The sequence below is a fragment of the Condylura cristata genome, unplaced genomic scaffold (assembly GCF_000260355.1).
Source record: "Condylura cristata isolate star-nosed mole 26May11 unplaced genomic scaffold, ConCri1.0 scaffold00019, whole genome shotgun sequence".
Taxonomy (NCBI): domain Eukaryota; kingdom Metazoa; phylum Chordata; class Mammalia; order Eulipotyphla; family Talpidae; genus Condylura; species Condylura cristata.
Window position 1 is genome coordinate 1,913,208 of NW_004567120.1, and position 16,558 is coordinate 1,929,765.

The window sequence follows — 16,558 nt, forward strand, 5'->3', positions numbered from 1 at the left end:
GTGCTGTGCTTTAATCCGCTGCGCCACCAGGGAGGGCCGATAAAATACCATATTTTAAAATCACCACAATTAGTTCATATTCGACATCCAGTGATAACAGTGAAAGACAAAAGAATTATTTAAAGTAAAAATTCCACCGGGCCCTCCCTGGTGGCACAGCGGGTTAAAGCACAGCACTAAGAAGCTAAAGCCACTTCCTCATGAGTTCGATTCCCACTTGCCCTGGAGGTGGGCTTAGGGCCCACCAGGGAGGGCCCTAAGGATACATTCTTAAAGAAAATATGGGAAATATAGGAAATGGTCAGAAAATGGCAATAAACTGGGTTATTTTAAACCAGTGTGCGAAGATAATTATATTATAGTGTAGGTGGAAAATCCACAATGATTTGATAAAGTTCCTTCATTCTCAAGGATCAAAATTCCTTTTGACATAATGGTTTTAAGTCTCACTTGCACAAAAACAGAAAATATGAACTATTTTAACTTTTCTGTATATAATTTTCACAGTAAGTAGAATTTAAAAGCTATTTTAAAGAGACAACTGTGATGACTACCTCATGACAACAAAAGCTCTCTAAAATTAAACACTACGGAAATATCATTTATAGGCCTGTAAAAGTTGAGTGAACCTACTTTTGTCCTGTGCTAACAATATATATAATGTGGTCTTCTTGCTCTTGCTAAATAACCTCAAATTAAAAACATAAAACTGACATTTTATGCCTCATTACAATATAAAAACTATTACTGTGTTAGTATAAGGGGTAAACATTTTTAGAAAGGTCTCAACTCTATGCTGTAATTAATTAGCCATAATTAAAGAAAAGCAGTTTGGTTCAGAAAGAAAGTAACATGGGAAACAAATGCTATCAAAGGATAATGAAAGAATTCAAATTGGCTCATTGTATTTTTTTTCTAGAAATGAGTTTGGAAGGTTTAGAAACATCAGAGTTATCATAGATAAAAGTTCAAGAAAACAAGCTGTACAAAAAAAAGAAAAAATTAATATAACCAAAATTAATATTATTTATTTAATTTATTTATTTATCGATTCTTAAACACACAAGGAAAACTCATTAATATCCTACATATACATCTAATACTTGCTTTATTAGGTCATCAAAAAAAGTGGTTATGATACAGATGAGATGAATGTGTATCCAACAGTCAATTTAATAATTTATAATAAAAATGTAACTACCAAACTGACTGATACTTGCATTAACCAGTCAATAAATTCTCTATCCCAAAGAAAAATCAACTGGCAAAATTAAACCAAGATCACACAGCTATTTAATAATATATGAAATCAGAGCTAGAAAGGTGCTTGTTCATGTCTTTCAGGTATTCCTGTCCACTGGTCGGTGTAGCCACTCATTTCAACAAGCCTGGAGACTCATTCCTTTATTCCCCCAAATCCCAGCACTCCAAATCGCTATTTCACCTCTTCCAATTATAACAGGATTTTCACCAAAGCTCCCTGATTGCTCCAGAAAGTGCTAATCTCCCCTTTAATACTACTAAATTCTGGTTGTTTCCAATCAATAAGGATATGTTTCTAACATTAAAAAGGAGCATATCAAACAATCTCTGAAAAGTACTCTTTTTGTTAAATTCTGTATTATTTGTGTCCTTTTACAAACAAGGATTAACTAAATTTTACTAACAGATGTCTCTTCAAAAGAGGCACATAAAAAAGTTTAAAAGCAGGAATAAAGCTAAAATCCTTTCAAAATCTATTCTATTATAAATCAAACAATTCCTTAATTCATCTTTTTTATTGAAATACCATTGTTTTACATCCTTTCTAGGGTTTTGACAGTATAGGATTTCCTCGCTTAGATGTAGTCACCATAGCAGTCCCACCAAAACACACAGTCTTCCAACTTGGTCCACTGTGCTCTCTTACCTCCTCCTTATCCCTCCCTGTCCATTTCCACTCTGAATGCCTCAGCTGCAGTATCAGCTTTCAAGGGTGGGCTTTAAAGTTTATCTTTACCTAACCTGCTTGTTTATCTATATTCCACATTACAAGTGATACCATCCAGTATTTAGCTTTTGCGTTCTGGCTTGTTTCACTTATTTAATTCCTTCCAGCTTCATCCATGTTGCTACGAATGACATGACTTTCTTTAGTATTCCACTGTGTGTGTGTGTGTGTATACATACCACACCTTCTTGATCCTCTCAATTTATTTTTAGACACTTAAGTTGTTTCTATATCTTGTCTATTGTCAAAAGTGCTGCAATAAGCATATGAGTGTAGGTTTCCTTTCAAATCAGTGTTTTTGTGTTCTTTCTGTGGAATTAGGTTTTCCATATATTATCATATCTGCAAATAATGATAGTTTTACTTCTTTCCCAAGCTGGGTTCTTTTGATAGCTTTCTCCTGCCGAATTCCTTCAGCTATGACTGCCAATACTATATTGAATAGTAGTGGTAAGAATGGACGTCCTTGTCTTGTACCAGATCTTAGTGAAAAGGCTTTCAGTTTTTCACCACTGAGAATAATTCCATCTATGGGTTTGTCAGGTAGATTCCTCTTATCACATTTTTTTGAGGGTTTCCATCATAAATAGATGCTGAATCTTACCAAATGCTTTCTTCGCATTTAGTGATATGACTATGTGATAATTTATTTAAAACATAGGAACTTTCAAATATTGAAACTACCACTTCTTTTATAATCCTTTATTATGGCTATACTGGTCAAACATGATTTAAACATTTCCTGAACAACACTATTAATGCTAAGAGTTGTTATGAACATTCAAGGATAAATGCATAAAACATATAGTAGAAATTTCAGTTGGTAATCATACAATCTGCCACAGGGATAATTTCTACATGGTGGTTTGGTTGTTCTGATGTTTAAACTGTTATGTTTTCAGACAACAAAAACTGCTTTGTTATTTACATATAGCACTTAACATGGTTATACACAAAGCAGTTATTCAACACATACTTTTCTTTTAAAGAGTTATGAAATCTATTACCTAAAATTTTGTGGTAAGTTGATAGCAACCAAGTTTCCTCTGATTCTGTGTCACGCTACTTTCTAGTAAAAGACACTGCCATTCTGGGTAAGCAACAACCTAGCTACCTACCCCATACTACCCTGCAAGTAGAAGAAACATTTTCATAATATGGTAAAACACTCACAATATAAACTTACAGTTTTAATAATTCTACAATGTACAACTAGTGGTAGCAAGTATATTCACCGTGTTGTACAATCATCACCAGCAGCTCAGCTCTAGAACTCTCTCATCATCCCAGAAGGAAAAGTTCTTAAATACTGTGTAAGCCTGAGAAAGTCTTATCTATATAATCATGCTCAATTCATATGGTTTTGCATTGGAACACATGTATTTACATGAGTCAATCAAAATATTCTGGAATATGATAATCTGAATGACTATAGTTATCGTCCATGCAAGTACCATCATTCACAAGAATTTCTAGTTACTTGTTATTAGTTCTTACCCCTTCTTTTGGGTCTGTGTGAAGTCCTCCTCCAGCATGACCATGCCAACATGTCCTCTTTTCAATCAGCGGCCATGCCTGGAGAGTCTAGGTGAAGATAATACCAAGTAATCCATTAGGACTTACAGAACTTCACATTTGTAAAAATCTCACTTAGTCAAATTTAATGAAAGTCCCCAAAACACATTCAGAGGCATACCTTTCAGCCTAACATAATAAAGACAAAACACCTTCACAATTAGGTTACAGATAAATTTATACAAAGAATATTGAGATATAACAAATATTCATCAGCAGTTACTTGTTCTTAAATAGCTTTTGAAATTAATATTTAAAACATTTAACTTGTATTATACTTTCATTGGACTTATTATACACACACACACACAAACACAATGTTTGCTTTCTTTTCTCAGGTGTACTCTTTACAGAATTCCCACCACCAGGCCCTCCATGGTGGTGCAACAAGTTAAAGTGCAGTACTATGAAACTAGCCACAACTGCTTCACGAGTTCGATCTCCCACAAGGAAAGTGACCCACATAGCACAGCAGGCTTTTGTCTTGGCAGATGCTCCCCTCAGCAGTGTACTTCATCAATCTGCCTGTTATGCTCACCACTCTGTCTCTGGTAAATCCTCTCACTGCCCTTGCACCTCTGACCTGTACCCCAGTTCTGTATGCATACATAAATCTTAAAAAAAAAATTCCTACCACCAATATACCCAATATACCTCTCCATAGTCCCTTGTGCTGTAAAATATATATAAGTAAGTTATATATATTTTAAAAGGCAAACACCTTACCTATTATAATTTTTAGAGATTTATTTATACATACAGAACTGGGGTACAGGCCAGAGGCATAGGGGAAGTGAGAGGATTCACCAGAGACAGAGTGGGGAGCAGAACAGGCAGATCAACTAAGTACACTGCTGAGGGGAGCAGTGGGCGAGACAGGAGAGGACTGCTGCGCCACATGGGTCACCTCCGGGGCTGGGATCGAACTCGCACTGAAGCAGCTGAGGCTGGCTTGCAATGCGGCGCTTTAACCTGTTGAGCCACCAGGGAGGGCCCAACATCTTACCTATTATAATTTTTAAAGGGTCTTAAGGTTACTTTTCCAGTTGGGAAAATATAAAAACTAATTTGATGAAATATAAATTAACAAGATAGTACAAGTTAAGTTTAAATTTTAGGCTTGCAAAGAGAGTAGCACAGAGATGTAAGGCAGTTCCCTTATCTCTCCCCTTTAAAATCTAATTAACTGATCAACTGCGTATCAGCAAGTGTCCTTCTCTTCATCACAACAGGACACCAGAGAGATCCATGCATCTGTTCATCTAAAAGTGGGTAAAACTGGGGCCTATGTAAGTGACAGAGCTAGGAAGATCAGATAGGCAGTACTATGTAGATTCAAGGGTCCAGAGAAGGGAAGGCAGGGCAGAGACAGTGTAGAACCCATACCATTGGCCCAAGTAAATCTTAGGGAGATGGAAAGATAAAGCACATAAACCAAGTATGTGGCAACAAGAGTATCAAGGAAAGGAAGGGACAGCAACCCAGAGAATATCAAACAATGAGTCTCAGGTCTAAGACCCAAGAAAGAAAGGAAGAAGGGAAAAACAGGTGATTCAAGCTCACTGTCCACTACCCATGGCAGCAGGTAAATCATTCTGTATCTATGCAACACTAGAACCACCGAGCAGTGGCACCACTAAGTCACAGGTGACACATACAGCAGTAGTCATAATGGCATCAATAGTAACCAAAATGTAAAGCCATAGCACCACCTACTGGCATAAAAGGGCATCTAATTACTAAGCTGTCTAATCATAATTAAAGCAAGAAAAGCTAAAAATAATTTTAAAAACTGAAAAGGCAGTTGACACTCCAGATGCACAGAGACGAATGTAACTTTAACTAATATAAAATCTCAAGATGTGGCATCAAAAAAAGAGAATGATCATTCTCTAGAACCAAACTTAAAGACACAGGACACTTCAAAATAAAATTGGACTGTTCAAAATAGCTACCATGAAGAAACTTAAAGAGAAAAAAAAAAACCCATCAGGAATAGTGGGAATGAAATTAACAAGTAGAGATTTATTTATCATAGAGACTTCATTTATAAATAAGATTAACAGAGATTCAGTCAGTATGTGAAAAATTCAATAGTGAGATGAAGGTTGCAACAGAAAGCACTGGAAAGAGAATAGATCAAATGGAGAAGTACATTAGAGAGCTAAAAAATAGAAACCTAGAAATGATCGAGGTGTAGAAGTAGAGAAACATGATTTAAGAACTAGCCAATTCCATTTGTAAAGGCAATATAAGGATAATGGCTATCCAAGAAGGTAAATGTATAGAAAAGGGAGCAGAGAGCTATTCAAATGAATAATAGCTGAGACTTCACAAACCTGGGGAAGAAACTGACTATACAAATCCATGAAGCTAACAAAACACCTAATCTCCAAATGCAAAGAGATCAATATCTACATACATAATAGTACAACTATCAAAAGTTGGTAATAAAGGATCCTAAAGACTAAAGGAAAAATTGTGTGTAATACATAAAGATACTCCCATCAGGCTACCATCAAATGGAGGAAAAATGTTATCGGCCATAAGAAAGTAATGATATATTCAAGCAATTCAAAGATGAAAACTGCCAGTCAACACTCTATTCTGAAAAAGCAATCTTTCAGATATCGGGGGAGGGGAGATTTTCTCAGAAAAATGCTGGAGTTTACCATCACTAGACCTCCTGTATAAGAAGTGCTGACAAGAGTTTTTCTACTTGAAAAAAGAGAGCTCACAAAAATTGAAGAAGGCAATGAAAATATAGAAGGAAGCAAAAGGCTTAAATTTTGTCTCAAAGAAGGGTACTGAACACTATTTTTAGAATAAAGATTAAATGGAAACACTAAAAATAACTACATATACCCTAATTTGCTAATGTTCTAGCAGTAAAAAACTGATATAATTTATGACAGAAATATTAAAGAGAACAGAAAGAACAGAGACCTTATAGAGAAATGAAGTTAGGAAGATATTAGCAAGAAAAAAAAAGATTACTTGAGATATGAGACATTGTACATAGCCTTACTGTAACCACAAAATTAAAAATTTCAAGCATGCAAAGTATATAAAAAGGAGAAACAGAAAAACAGCAGGAAAATACATCAAAATAAAATGGAGACAGAATTATAAAGAAAAAGAAAGGAGATAAAGAACAACCAAAAACAAAAAAGATAAAATGGCAAGTCCTAATATTTCAATAATGACTGTAAATGAAATGGACTGAACTCATCAATGAAAAGGCACAAAGTACCTTGCTGGACTAAAAAAAAAAAAAAAACGAAACCCAACACATACATACATACATGGTCAACTAATCTACAATAAAACAAACAATATACACTAGAAAATACACTAGAAAACAGAAAGTCTCTTCAACAAATGGTGTTGAGAAAACTGGACTGCCATATGCAAAAGAATGAAAGTAGAATACTAACTCACATCCTATACAAAAATAAACTGAAATGAATAAAATACTTAATATAAAACCTGACCCCATAAAACATATAGAAGAAAACACAGACAAAATACTCCATGGCATAGACCTTAGAAACATCTTTGAGGATTCTTCTCCAGGAGCAAGGAAAACAAAAAAAATAAACAGCGAGACTACATAAAACTAACAAGCCTCTGTACAGCAAAAGAAACAATAATCAAAAACGAAGAGATATCGTACTTAATCAGAGAAAATATGTACACACCATATGACAGATAAGGGAGTTTACACACTTAACAAAAGCAAAGCAAACAACCCAATAAAAAATGGGCAGAGACAGCAAAAGGGACATTAACTAGGCTAAAGAAACACCCTACTGACTGGGAAAAAATCTTTGCACTCCATACAATGACAAGGAACTAATCACAAAGATATATAAAAAGCTCACTCAAATCAACAAAAACAACCCAGTCAAAAAATGGGCAGAAGAACTTAAAAGACACTTATCCAAAGAGGAATTCCAAATGGCCAACAGACATATGAAAAAATGTTCAATATCCCTCATAAACAGGGAAATGCAAATCAAAAACACAATGAGATACCACTTCACTCCAGTAACAAGGGTTCACATTAAAAAAACTAAACAAATGCTAGAGAGGATGTGGAGATAAAAAGAACCCTATGTAGTAGCAGTGTCTACTGGTGAGAATGTAAATGGATAGCCAGTAATGGAAAGCTTTGTAGGGTTCCTTAGAACACCAAAAATGAATCTACCATGTGACCCCGTAATTACACTCCAAAGAATCTGCTCAAAGGACAGAAAAACAGTAAGTGAAAAGAAAACTTGCACACAAGTTTACTGCAACACAAGTCAACAAAAGTCAAGGTATGGGACAAACCCAAAAATAAACACAAACAGATTTAAAGTAATGAAGTGGAAAAGGCTACTCCAATACAATGAGAGATTAAGAAAGAATTAGAACAGCTGTACTTGCATCAGATAAAACAGACTTCAAGTCAAAAAAGGAATGAGACAAAAATGGACACCACATAACAAGACTAATACATCAAGAAGATGATACTTATTAATATATATGCACCCAAAGTGAGATCAAAATATACAAAGCAAATATGAACAGATGTAGGGGGACAAATTGAGAGCAACACAATAATAGCAGGAGAGTTTAATACTCTACTTACATTGATGGACAGATCATCCAGACAGAATCAACAAGGAAAAAACAGCTTCAAATGAAAATTTAGACAAGACAGACTTAGTAGATATTCTCCCAACAGTAAAATACATACGCACTTCAATATAAAAAAAAAGAAAAGGGGGGGGGGAACTCCATGTGAGGAGAGTAAACAGCATCATACTATTGATCCATCAACTAGTAGGTCAAAGATGAACTAAAAAAAAAAAAAAATCAGGAAACAAAAGAAAATTAAGACATTAGTTACCAGAACCTAAGAAAAGTTCAAAAAGTACTATTAAAGAAGTTTAGGGCCCTTCTTGGTGAAGCAAGGGGTTAAATCTTAGCACTACAAAGCTATTGGTGGGACAGCCACTACAGCATGGGTTGGATCCCTGGCCAGGGAGCTGACCTGCATGGCACGGCAGGCCTCTTCTGACTTGCCCACTGCTCCCCTCAGCAGTGTATGTCAGTATATTTGCCTGTTCGTTCTTTATATGCTACAATGTACAAAATATAAACAAAATTTTAGAAATATACACACTTGAAGAATTTTTCAAGTAGAAATAAACAATATGAGCACACCAGTCACTAGAAAAGCAACTGAAACAGTAAGCTAAGACCTTCCCTTAAAACAAAAGCTCAGGCCCCCAGGGCTTCATTAATGATGTCTACCAAAGTACTACACAAAAATAAACACCTATTCTTCTCAAACCCTTCCAAAAAAGCAAATGTTCTGCACAGAAAAAGAAAACTATAGACCAGGATATCTGGATAAATAGATGCAAAAACACTCAGCAAAACAAGCTAAACAATACATTAAAAGAATAATACACCATGATCAAGTGAGCCTTATTAAAGATGCAAGGATGGTCCAAAGTATTCAAAGCAACATGATACATCACATCAAGAACAGAGAAGACAAATTATATGATCATTTCGATATATGCAGAGAAAACATTAATAATTTCTGTATCCATTGATGGTTAAAACTCTCAACAAAAAGGGTACAGAAATAAAGCTCCTCATTATAATAAGAACCATAAGAAACTCAGAGCAAGCATCATACTTAATAGTGAAAAAGTTTCATAGCTAAGAGCAGAAACAAGACAAGGATGTTTATCCACTCACACTATAATACTGGAATTACTAGCCATAAAAATTACACAAGAAAAGGAAATAAAAGATTTCCAAATTGGAATGACAGACAGCTGCCACTATTTAAAGATGACTATAATAACATAGAAAACTCCAAACTACAATTTAAAAAAACTACCAGAAAAATTAAACAAAAACAGTAAAGCTACAGGCCACAAAATAAACATACAATTATCTGTCCTATTACTATCAACAAAGAAATGAACTACTAAAGTAGAAATCAGGAAAACAAAATGATTTACAATTACATCAAAAAAATACAATAGTGCACAATGCAGCAAAGAGGGCAGATGTGGCAAACCCATGGCATAAGCAGTAACTGGTTTACAAAGGTGGAAGTGCAGGCATGGCAGGGGTAGTGCCAGGACTGCACTGGCTAAACCTCGGAGTAGCAAAATAGTATCCCCCTGTGTAAGGAGCAGTGATGATAGCAATGTCTGTGTGAGGCTGGGGGTCCCCTCCAGAACCAGTGACCTGGCCTCTTCCTAAAGATGGACTGGAAATCACCAAGATGACAACAGAGGAGGTTCCTGGCTTTACTATTAATACAAAGTAACATCTAGCACATAACCAGTGATACTGCTTCAAGAAGTTCCTGTAAGATTTAAACATGCCCTTGGACATTGGAGACAAATGCAGACTTCAACAGAAGTACTGACAAGTTTCAACTACATCAAACTGAAGGTAGCAGAAGAGGGGATACTAGAGTCTGCAGTCTGCAAAAAGGGACAAAGTCAGCAGGGCTGTAAGTAGAATCAGGAGACAAGGACAGGGGATAGCAGAAGTTCTATCCCTGCACAGAGGCATGAACAAGAGGAAAATTATGTGGAAGAGCTGGGATGCTCCATACAGTCTGGGTCTCTGGTAAAGATAAGAGCAGAGAAGGTGCTTTACCCCTCCACTCCCTTCTCTATCCCCTAGCATTGGTTCTGACTTCATGAGGTGCAATGAGAGGATAAAGAAGTCTAAGTCTCTGACCTTGAACTCCTGAGAGGAGGGATATCAGCAGTGCCACAAACATGAATCAGTCATCCCCAGTCCAACAGTTAGACCACTCTAGGTCCCTGCCATACCCTGTTGACACAGCAACTACAAAACAACCAAGTATCTACAGAAAATACAAAATGTCAAAAATATCAAATGAAATCAGATACAAAGTACCACATGTAGGAAAAATCAGTACAACTCTATAAGTTATCGCTATAGACATCAAAAAAGAGAGCAGGCCCCCCGCCAGTGGCGCAGCAGATTAAAGCACAGCACTAAGAAGCTAAAGTCACGTCAGCATGAGTTCACTCCCAGCCTGCCCCGGAGGTGATCCACATGGCACAGCAGACCTCTCCTGACCGGCCCGCTGCTCCCCTCAGCAGTGTGCCTTGTCAGTCAGCCTGTTCTGCTCCCCACTCTCTCTGGTGAATCCTCTCACTGCTCCTGTGCCTCTGGTCTGTACCCCAGTTCTGTATGCATACATAAATAAATCTTTAAAAAAAAAAAAAAGAGTAACTTCAATAGTCTCAACAGACAGACAAAAATATATATAACACATAGCAACCCAAGAGAATGACAACACAAGGTAAGAATACCAGAACACAAACAGAAAAACATGGAAGATAATATTTTCATATATAAAGACTAGAGAATTGATATAAGAAATTCAAAGAGGAAAAAAATCTCAAAGGTATGCCAAAATGATAAAATAAAACTTAGAAAAGCTAATAAGAAAAAAAAACTAAATTTGGAAAACCAAATTGATGAACTCAGAAATACAATCAATGAACAGAAGATAGAAACTGAAGCTTTAAAAAAAAAAACCAGACATTCAGGATGTAAACAACTGAATACATGAAACCAAAAAAATAAAATAAAATGAGATCAAAAGATAAATAAATCTATACAATGCTAAGAAGTAGAATAGACAAAATAAAGGATCAAATTAGTGAATTCAAGATAGTGATGTATTAAGGACCTATGGGGAAGTAGAATGAAAATGTGTTTTAAAAAATTGGAAAAACACTCTGAGAATTACCCAACACCATTAGGGAAGGCAATATAAGGGTAACAATGCACACTAGAAAGGCAACAGACGGAAAGAGAGACTATACAAAGATAATAATAGAGGCAAACTTCCCACTACTGGGAAAGGAAATGAATATACAAGTCCATAAAGCAAGCAAACACCATGGGTATCAAAAGCAATGACACAGACATCAAGACATAGTAGCAAATGATCAAGAGATCAAGACAAAGGAAGAACACTGAAGGTGGCAAAAGAAAACTTACAAACTTATAACAGATAATCCATTGGGCATTATCATACACCCCTAGCAGAAACTTGACGGGCAAGGAGAGAATGAAATGAAGTATTCAAAATATTTAAGATAAAACTGCCAGCTGAGAAAATTGTATCCTCTAATGACTTCCTTCAGAAAGGAGGTAAAAATTAAAGTCTTCCCAAACAAAGACAACCAGAAGGAGTTTTCCAACACCAGATCTCCCTACAAGATACTGAAAGGAGCACTCTAAGAAAAATTGAAGAAAATGCACAAAAAAACTAAATAAGGAAACAGAACCAGAAAACTAAAGTGAAAACAGCAATAGCAAATCCTCTTTTATTAATAATCACCCCAATGGTGAGCACTCACCAATCAAAAGACACAGACTAGCTGACTGGATAAGAAAACAAAACCCAACCTCCTGCCATCTCAGATACATCTGAGCTTCAAAAATAAAAAATAGTTACATGCAGACATCTCCCATCTCTCACTTCTCACTATGCTCCCTTTCCGGATATCTTAATAAATCCACTTTCTGCCAAAAAAAAAAAAAAAAGGAGAGAAGAGGGGGAGAGGAAAGAGAGGGAGGAGGAAGGGAGGGAGAACAAAACAAAACATAGGTATAGAAAATGGCTGGAGGGGAGGGGTGAACAACAAATGGTACCATGAAAAATGCTGGGACAGTCATACTCACATCAGATAAAATAGACCTTCCAGCCTGAACAGACTGAGTACAAACAGTAATCAAACACTCTCAAAATCAAAAGATCAAGACCAAATCATTTCACCAATGAGTTCTAACAAATCTTCCGAAATGCAGTAATACCTCTCCATCTCAAGCTCTTCCTAGAAATTGAGCAAGAGAGAATACTTTCACACATTTTATGAGGCCAACATTATTGAAACCAAAAGCAGAATTAGGTATCACAAACAAACAAACAAAAAACTCAGCCAATAATTCTGACCAAAAAATGAAAAAATCATCAACAGAATCTTAGCACACCAAACTGAATACATCAAAAGAATCACAAATTATAAAGCAGTCTATTTCAAAGATGGTAGGATGTTTCAAAATAACCATATCTATAAATGTAACACCACATCAACAAAAGAAAGATGAAAATCATGCAATCATACTGATACAAAGAAGGCTTTTGACACTTTATATGATAAAAACTCTGAATAAAATAGTATAGAAGGGGCATACAACAACATAATACAGACCATATCTGTAAAACCAGAGAAAATCTTAAATGGTGAAACACTGAACATTAAAAGCATGTCAACTCTCACGACTGCTACTGAACATAGCATTAGTCCAAGCTAGAGCTAGAAGGCAAAAGAAAGATATCCAAGTTGGAAAAGAATATGTAAAGTTGTCAATATTTGCAATGACATGCTAATATCACAGGAAACCTTGAAGTCTCCACACAAAAAAACTTAGAAACAATAAACAAGTAAAGTAGAAGGCTACAAAATCAATATACAAATATTAGTTGCATTCCTATATAAAATGAACTGTAAGAGGAAGAATAAAGAAAAGTATCACGATATTTACAATCATATCACAAAAAAGAATTAAATATCTAGAAATAAACTCAAAAAAAGATGTGAAAGACCTAACCAATGAAAAATATAAGACATTATTAAAAAAGAAAAGGGCCCTCCCTGTCAGCACAACAGGTTAAAGCTCAGCAGTCTGAAGCCATCTGCAGCCACTGGAGCATAAGCTCAATCAGGCTAGGGAGGTGATCACATGGCATGGCAGACCTCTCCTGTCTTGGCTATTGCTCCTCTCAGCAGTGTATTTCACCCCATCTGCCTGTTCTTCTTCCAACTCTGATGAATCCTCTCACCCCCAAACCTCTGACCTGTACCCCAGTTCTTGTATGCATAAATAAATCAATCTTTAAACAAAGAAATGTAAGAAGACACAAAGAAATATAAAGTTATTTCTTCCTCATATACTGGAAGAAACAGCATCACTAAAAATGGGACTGACATCACACTAATAAGTTTCTGCACAGCAAAAGAAACCATCACTAAAATGAAAGCACACCCTAATGAATAGAAGAAAGTGTTTGCACATCATCATCAAATAAAGAGCTGCTATCTACTAGCTACAAAGAACTCATATACATCAATAAAAAGTAACCAACCCAATCAAATAATGCACAGAAAAGCTAAACAGAAACTCCTCTAAAGACATACAGATGGTCAATAGGCACATGAAAAAAAATACTCATTATTGGCCCTCCCTGGTGGTGCAATGGGTTAGGGCACAGCACTGCAATCTAGTGCAGTCACTTCAGTGCAAGTTCAATCCCTGGCCCCAGACGTGATACACATGGTGTGGCAGACCTCTCCTACCCCGCCTGCTCCGACCCTCAGCAGTGTACTTCTTGGATCTGCCTGCTCTGCTCCCCACACTGTCTCTGGTGAATCCTCTCACTGCCCCCTGCACCTCTGGCTTGTACCCCAGTTCTGTATGCATAAATAAATAAATAAACCTTTTAAAATGCTCATTATTACTTATCATCAGGGAAATGCAAATCAAAATCACTTCACCCCTAAGAATGGTCGATATCAAAAAGACCAGGATCAACAAGTATTGGTGAACATGTAGAAGAAAATGCACCTTCTCATTCTATTTGGTTAGAATACAGACCAGTCCAGCCAGCCCCTATGGAAAACAGTACAAAGTTTACTCAAATATTAAAAGTTGATTCTCCATATGATCCAGTTATTCCACAGTTAGGTATTTACTCAAAGAATACAAAAAAGAATAATTCAAAGAGATATATGAAATCCCATGTTCATTACAGCACTATTTTCAATAGCCAATTTATATAACTTATCAAGTACCCAAGAACAGATAAGTCGATAAAACAGACGTTGTGTTTACATAGCAGAATTCAGCTATTTGAAAAAATGAAATCTTGCCATTTGCAACATGAATGAAACTGGAGGGTATTGTGCTAAATGAAATAAGTCAAAAGGAGAAAGAAAAAATACTGAATGATTTCATTAATAAGGTGAATATAGAGAAATAAAAGTCTATCTATGTTGCTGCAAAAGGCATGAGTTTATCTTTTTGATTGTTGAATAATATTCCATTGTGTATATGTACCACATCTTCTTAGCGAAATAAGCCAGAAGGGAACAGAAAAATACTGGATGGCTTCACTTATAGCAGGAGTGTAAAGGATCAGAAAAAAAAAAAAGCAACTGTAATAAAGTAAAAACAAAAATCAACAAACAACCATAAACCAGAGATATTCTACAGGGGTGGAGAGAGGAATAGGATCAAAACTGGGGCAGAAAGAGTGCATAGGACTATAGGGATGGCACATGGGTGAATTGGTGATGGGAAGTCTACAGGGATTATAACGGAGATGGAAAAAATATAAAGATGAAGAATGATGTTAAAAAAAACTATATATATATATATATATATAAACATTTTAAAAATAATATAAGTTTTCTTTTTTACATCAACTTGTGCCTTTTTCCATCTCCATTATAATCCCCATGGACTTCCCACCACCAATTCACCTGTGTGCCATCACCATAGTCCAGTGTACTCTCCCCACCTATTTTTTATACCATTCCCCACTCCACGCCTGTAAAATGTCTCTGGTATATAGTTGTTCATTATTATTATTTTCTCCCTCGGTTCTTTATACTCCTGCCATGAGTGAAACCATCCGGTATTTTTCCTTTTCTTTCTGGTTTACTTCACTAAGCATGATCCCTTCCAGCTCCATCTATGTTGCTGCAAAAGGCATGTGTTTATCTTTTTTGATTGATGAGTAATATTCCATTGTGTATATGTACCACATCTTTTTAACCCAATCATCTACTTTTAGGTATTTGGGTTGATTCCATGTCTTTCCTATTATAAATAAAGCAGCAATAAATATGGGGGTGCAGGTGTCTTTTTGGATCAGTGTTTTTATGTCTTTTGGGTAGATACCTAGGAGTGGGATTGCTGGGTCATATATATAACACTTTTTAAAAAGTAAAGCAATAAAAAAAGAAATAAAGGAACAGAGAAAACTAAGGTAAAATAAAACCAAGAAATATAACAGCAGTATTGAGGCTATCAGAAGGGGCAGGTAGTGTGATCTAAGTCCCACTGTATATGTAAAAGTATATATCTAAATTATATACAATGTTGTAAATCCACTCACCTCAATAAAAGTATACAACTTTTTAAAAGAGAAAAATTATGTCAGTAGCACACTATCTAAATCTTAAAAATGTTGAGGTCCACAAATAATTCAATTAAGTTCTTGACATGATAAAGCACAGCTCTTTACAAAAACAAATTCAAAGTCATCTGAAATACTTCACATATCATTATTATTTTAAGTTTACCACTGTCAGAGAAACAAAATATAAGATATGAAATGACTTTTTAAAAGGTTTTCTGATAAGTGTAAAAAATGTGGTAAATTCTCAAAATACTTCAAGAACATGAGTTTGAGTTAACCTGTTTAAAATCTAGTTTTGGCAAGAATGTAATTAAAGATTGAAGTTTCACCTCTGTTAAAAAAATACATAAAAATAACTTTGTTGAAAGAGGCAAAAGATCTTTCCTAACAATTATGACATTTTTGAAAGAAATTAAATATACAAAGAAAGGGTAAGAAATTCTATGCATGTGGAATAGAAGAATTGTTCTTTATGGTTAATTTGACCGTTTTTTAAATGGCCATATTAATTAAAGCAATATACAGATTCAGTGCAACTGAGCAAAATCCCAATAGAATTCCTCATAGAAGGCCCTCCCTGTTGGCACAGCAGTTTAAACCACAGCACTGCAAACTAGCCACGGCCCGCTTCACTGCAAGTTCAATCCCCAGTCCCGAGGTGACCTGCATGGGGCAGCAGACCTCTCCTGTCTGGCCTGCTGCTCCCCTAAGCAGTG

At 35.7% G+C, this 16,558-nt stretch overlaps 1 protein-coding gene across 2 annotated transcripts in view; it reads right to left on the bottom strand.

Annotated features, from left to right (window-relative positions):
- Positions 1-16,558, bottom strand: part of ABCB7 (ATP-binding cassette, sub-family B (MDR/TAP), member 7) — an 81,730-nt gene that overhangs the window by 35,684 nt on the left and 29,488 nt on the right. For both annotated transcript variants that reach the window (XM_004685594.2, XM_004685593.2), the window contains exon 3: positions 3,488-3,574. In XM_004685594.2, coding sequence (XP_004685651.1) covers positions 3,488-3,574 — 87 coding nt within the window. The remainder of the gene's footprint in view (positions 1-3,487; positions 3,575-16,558) is intronic.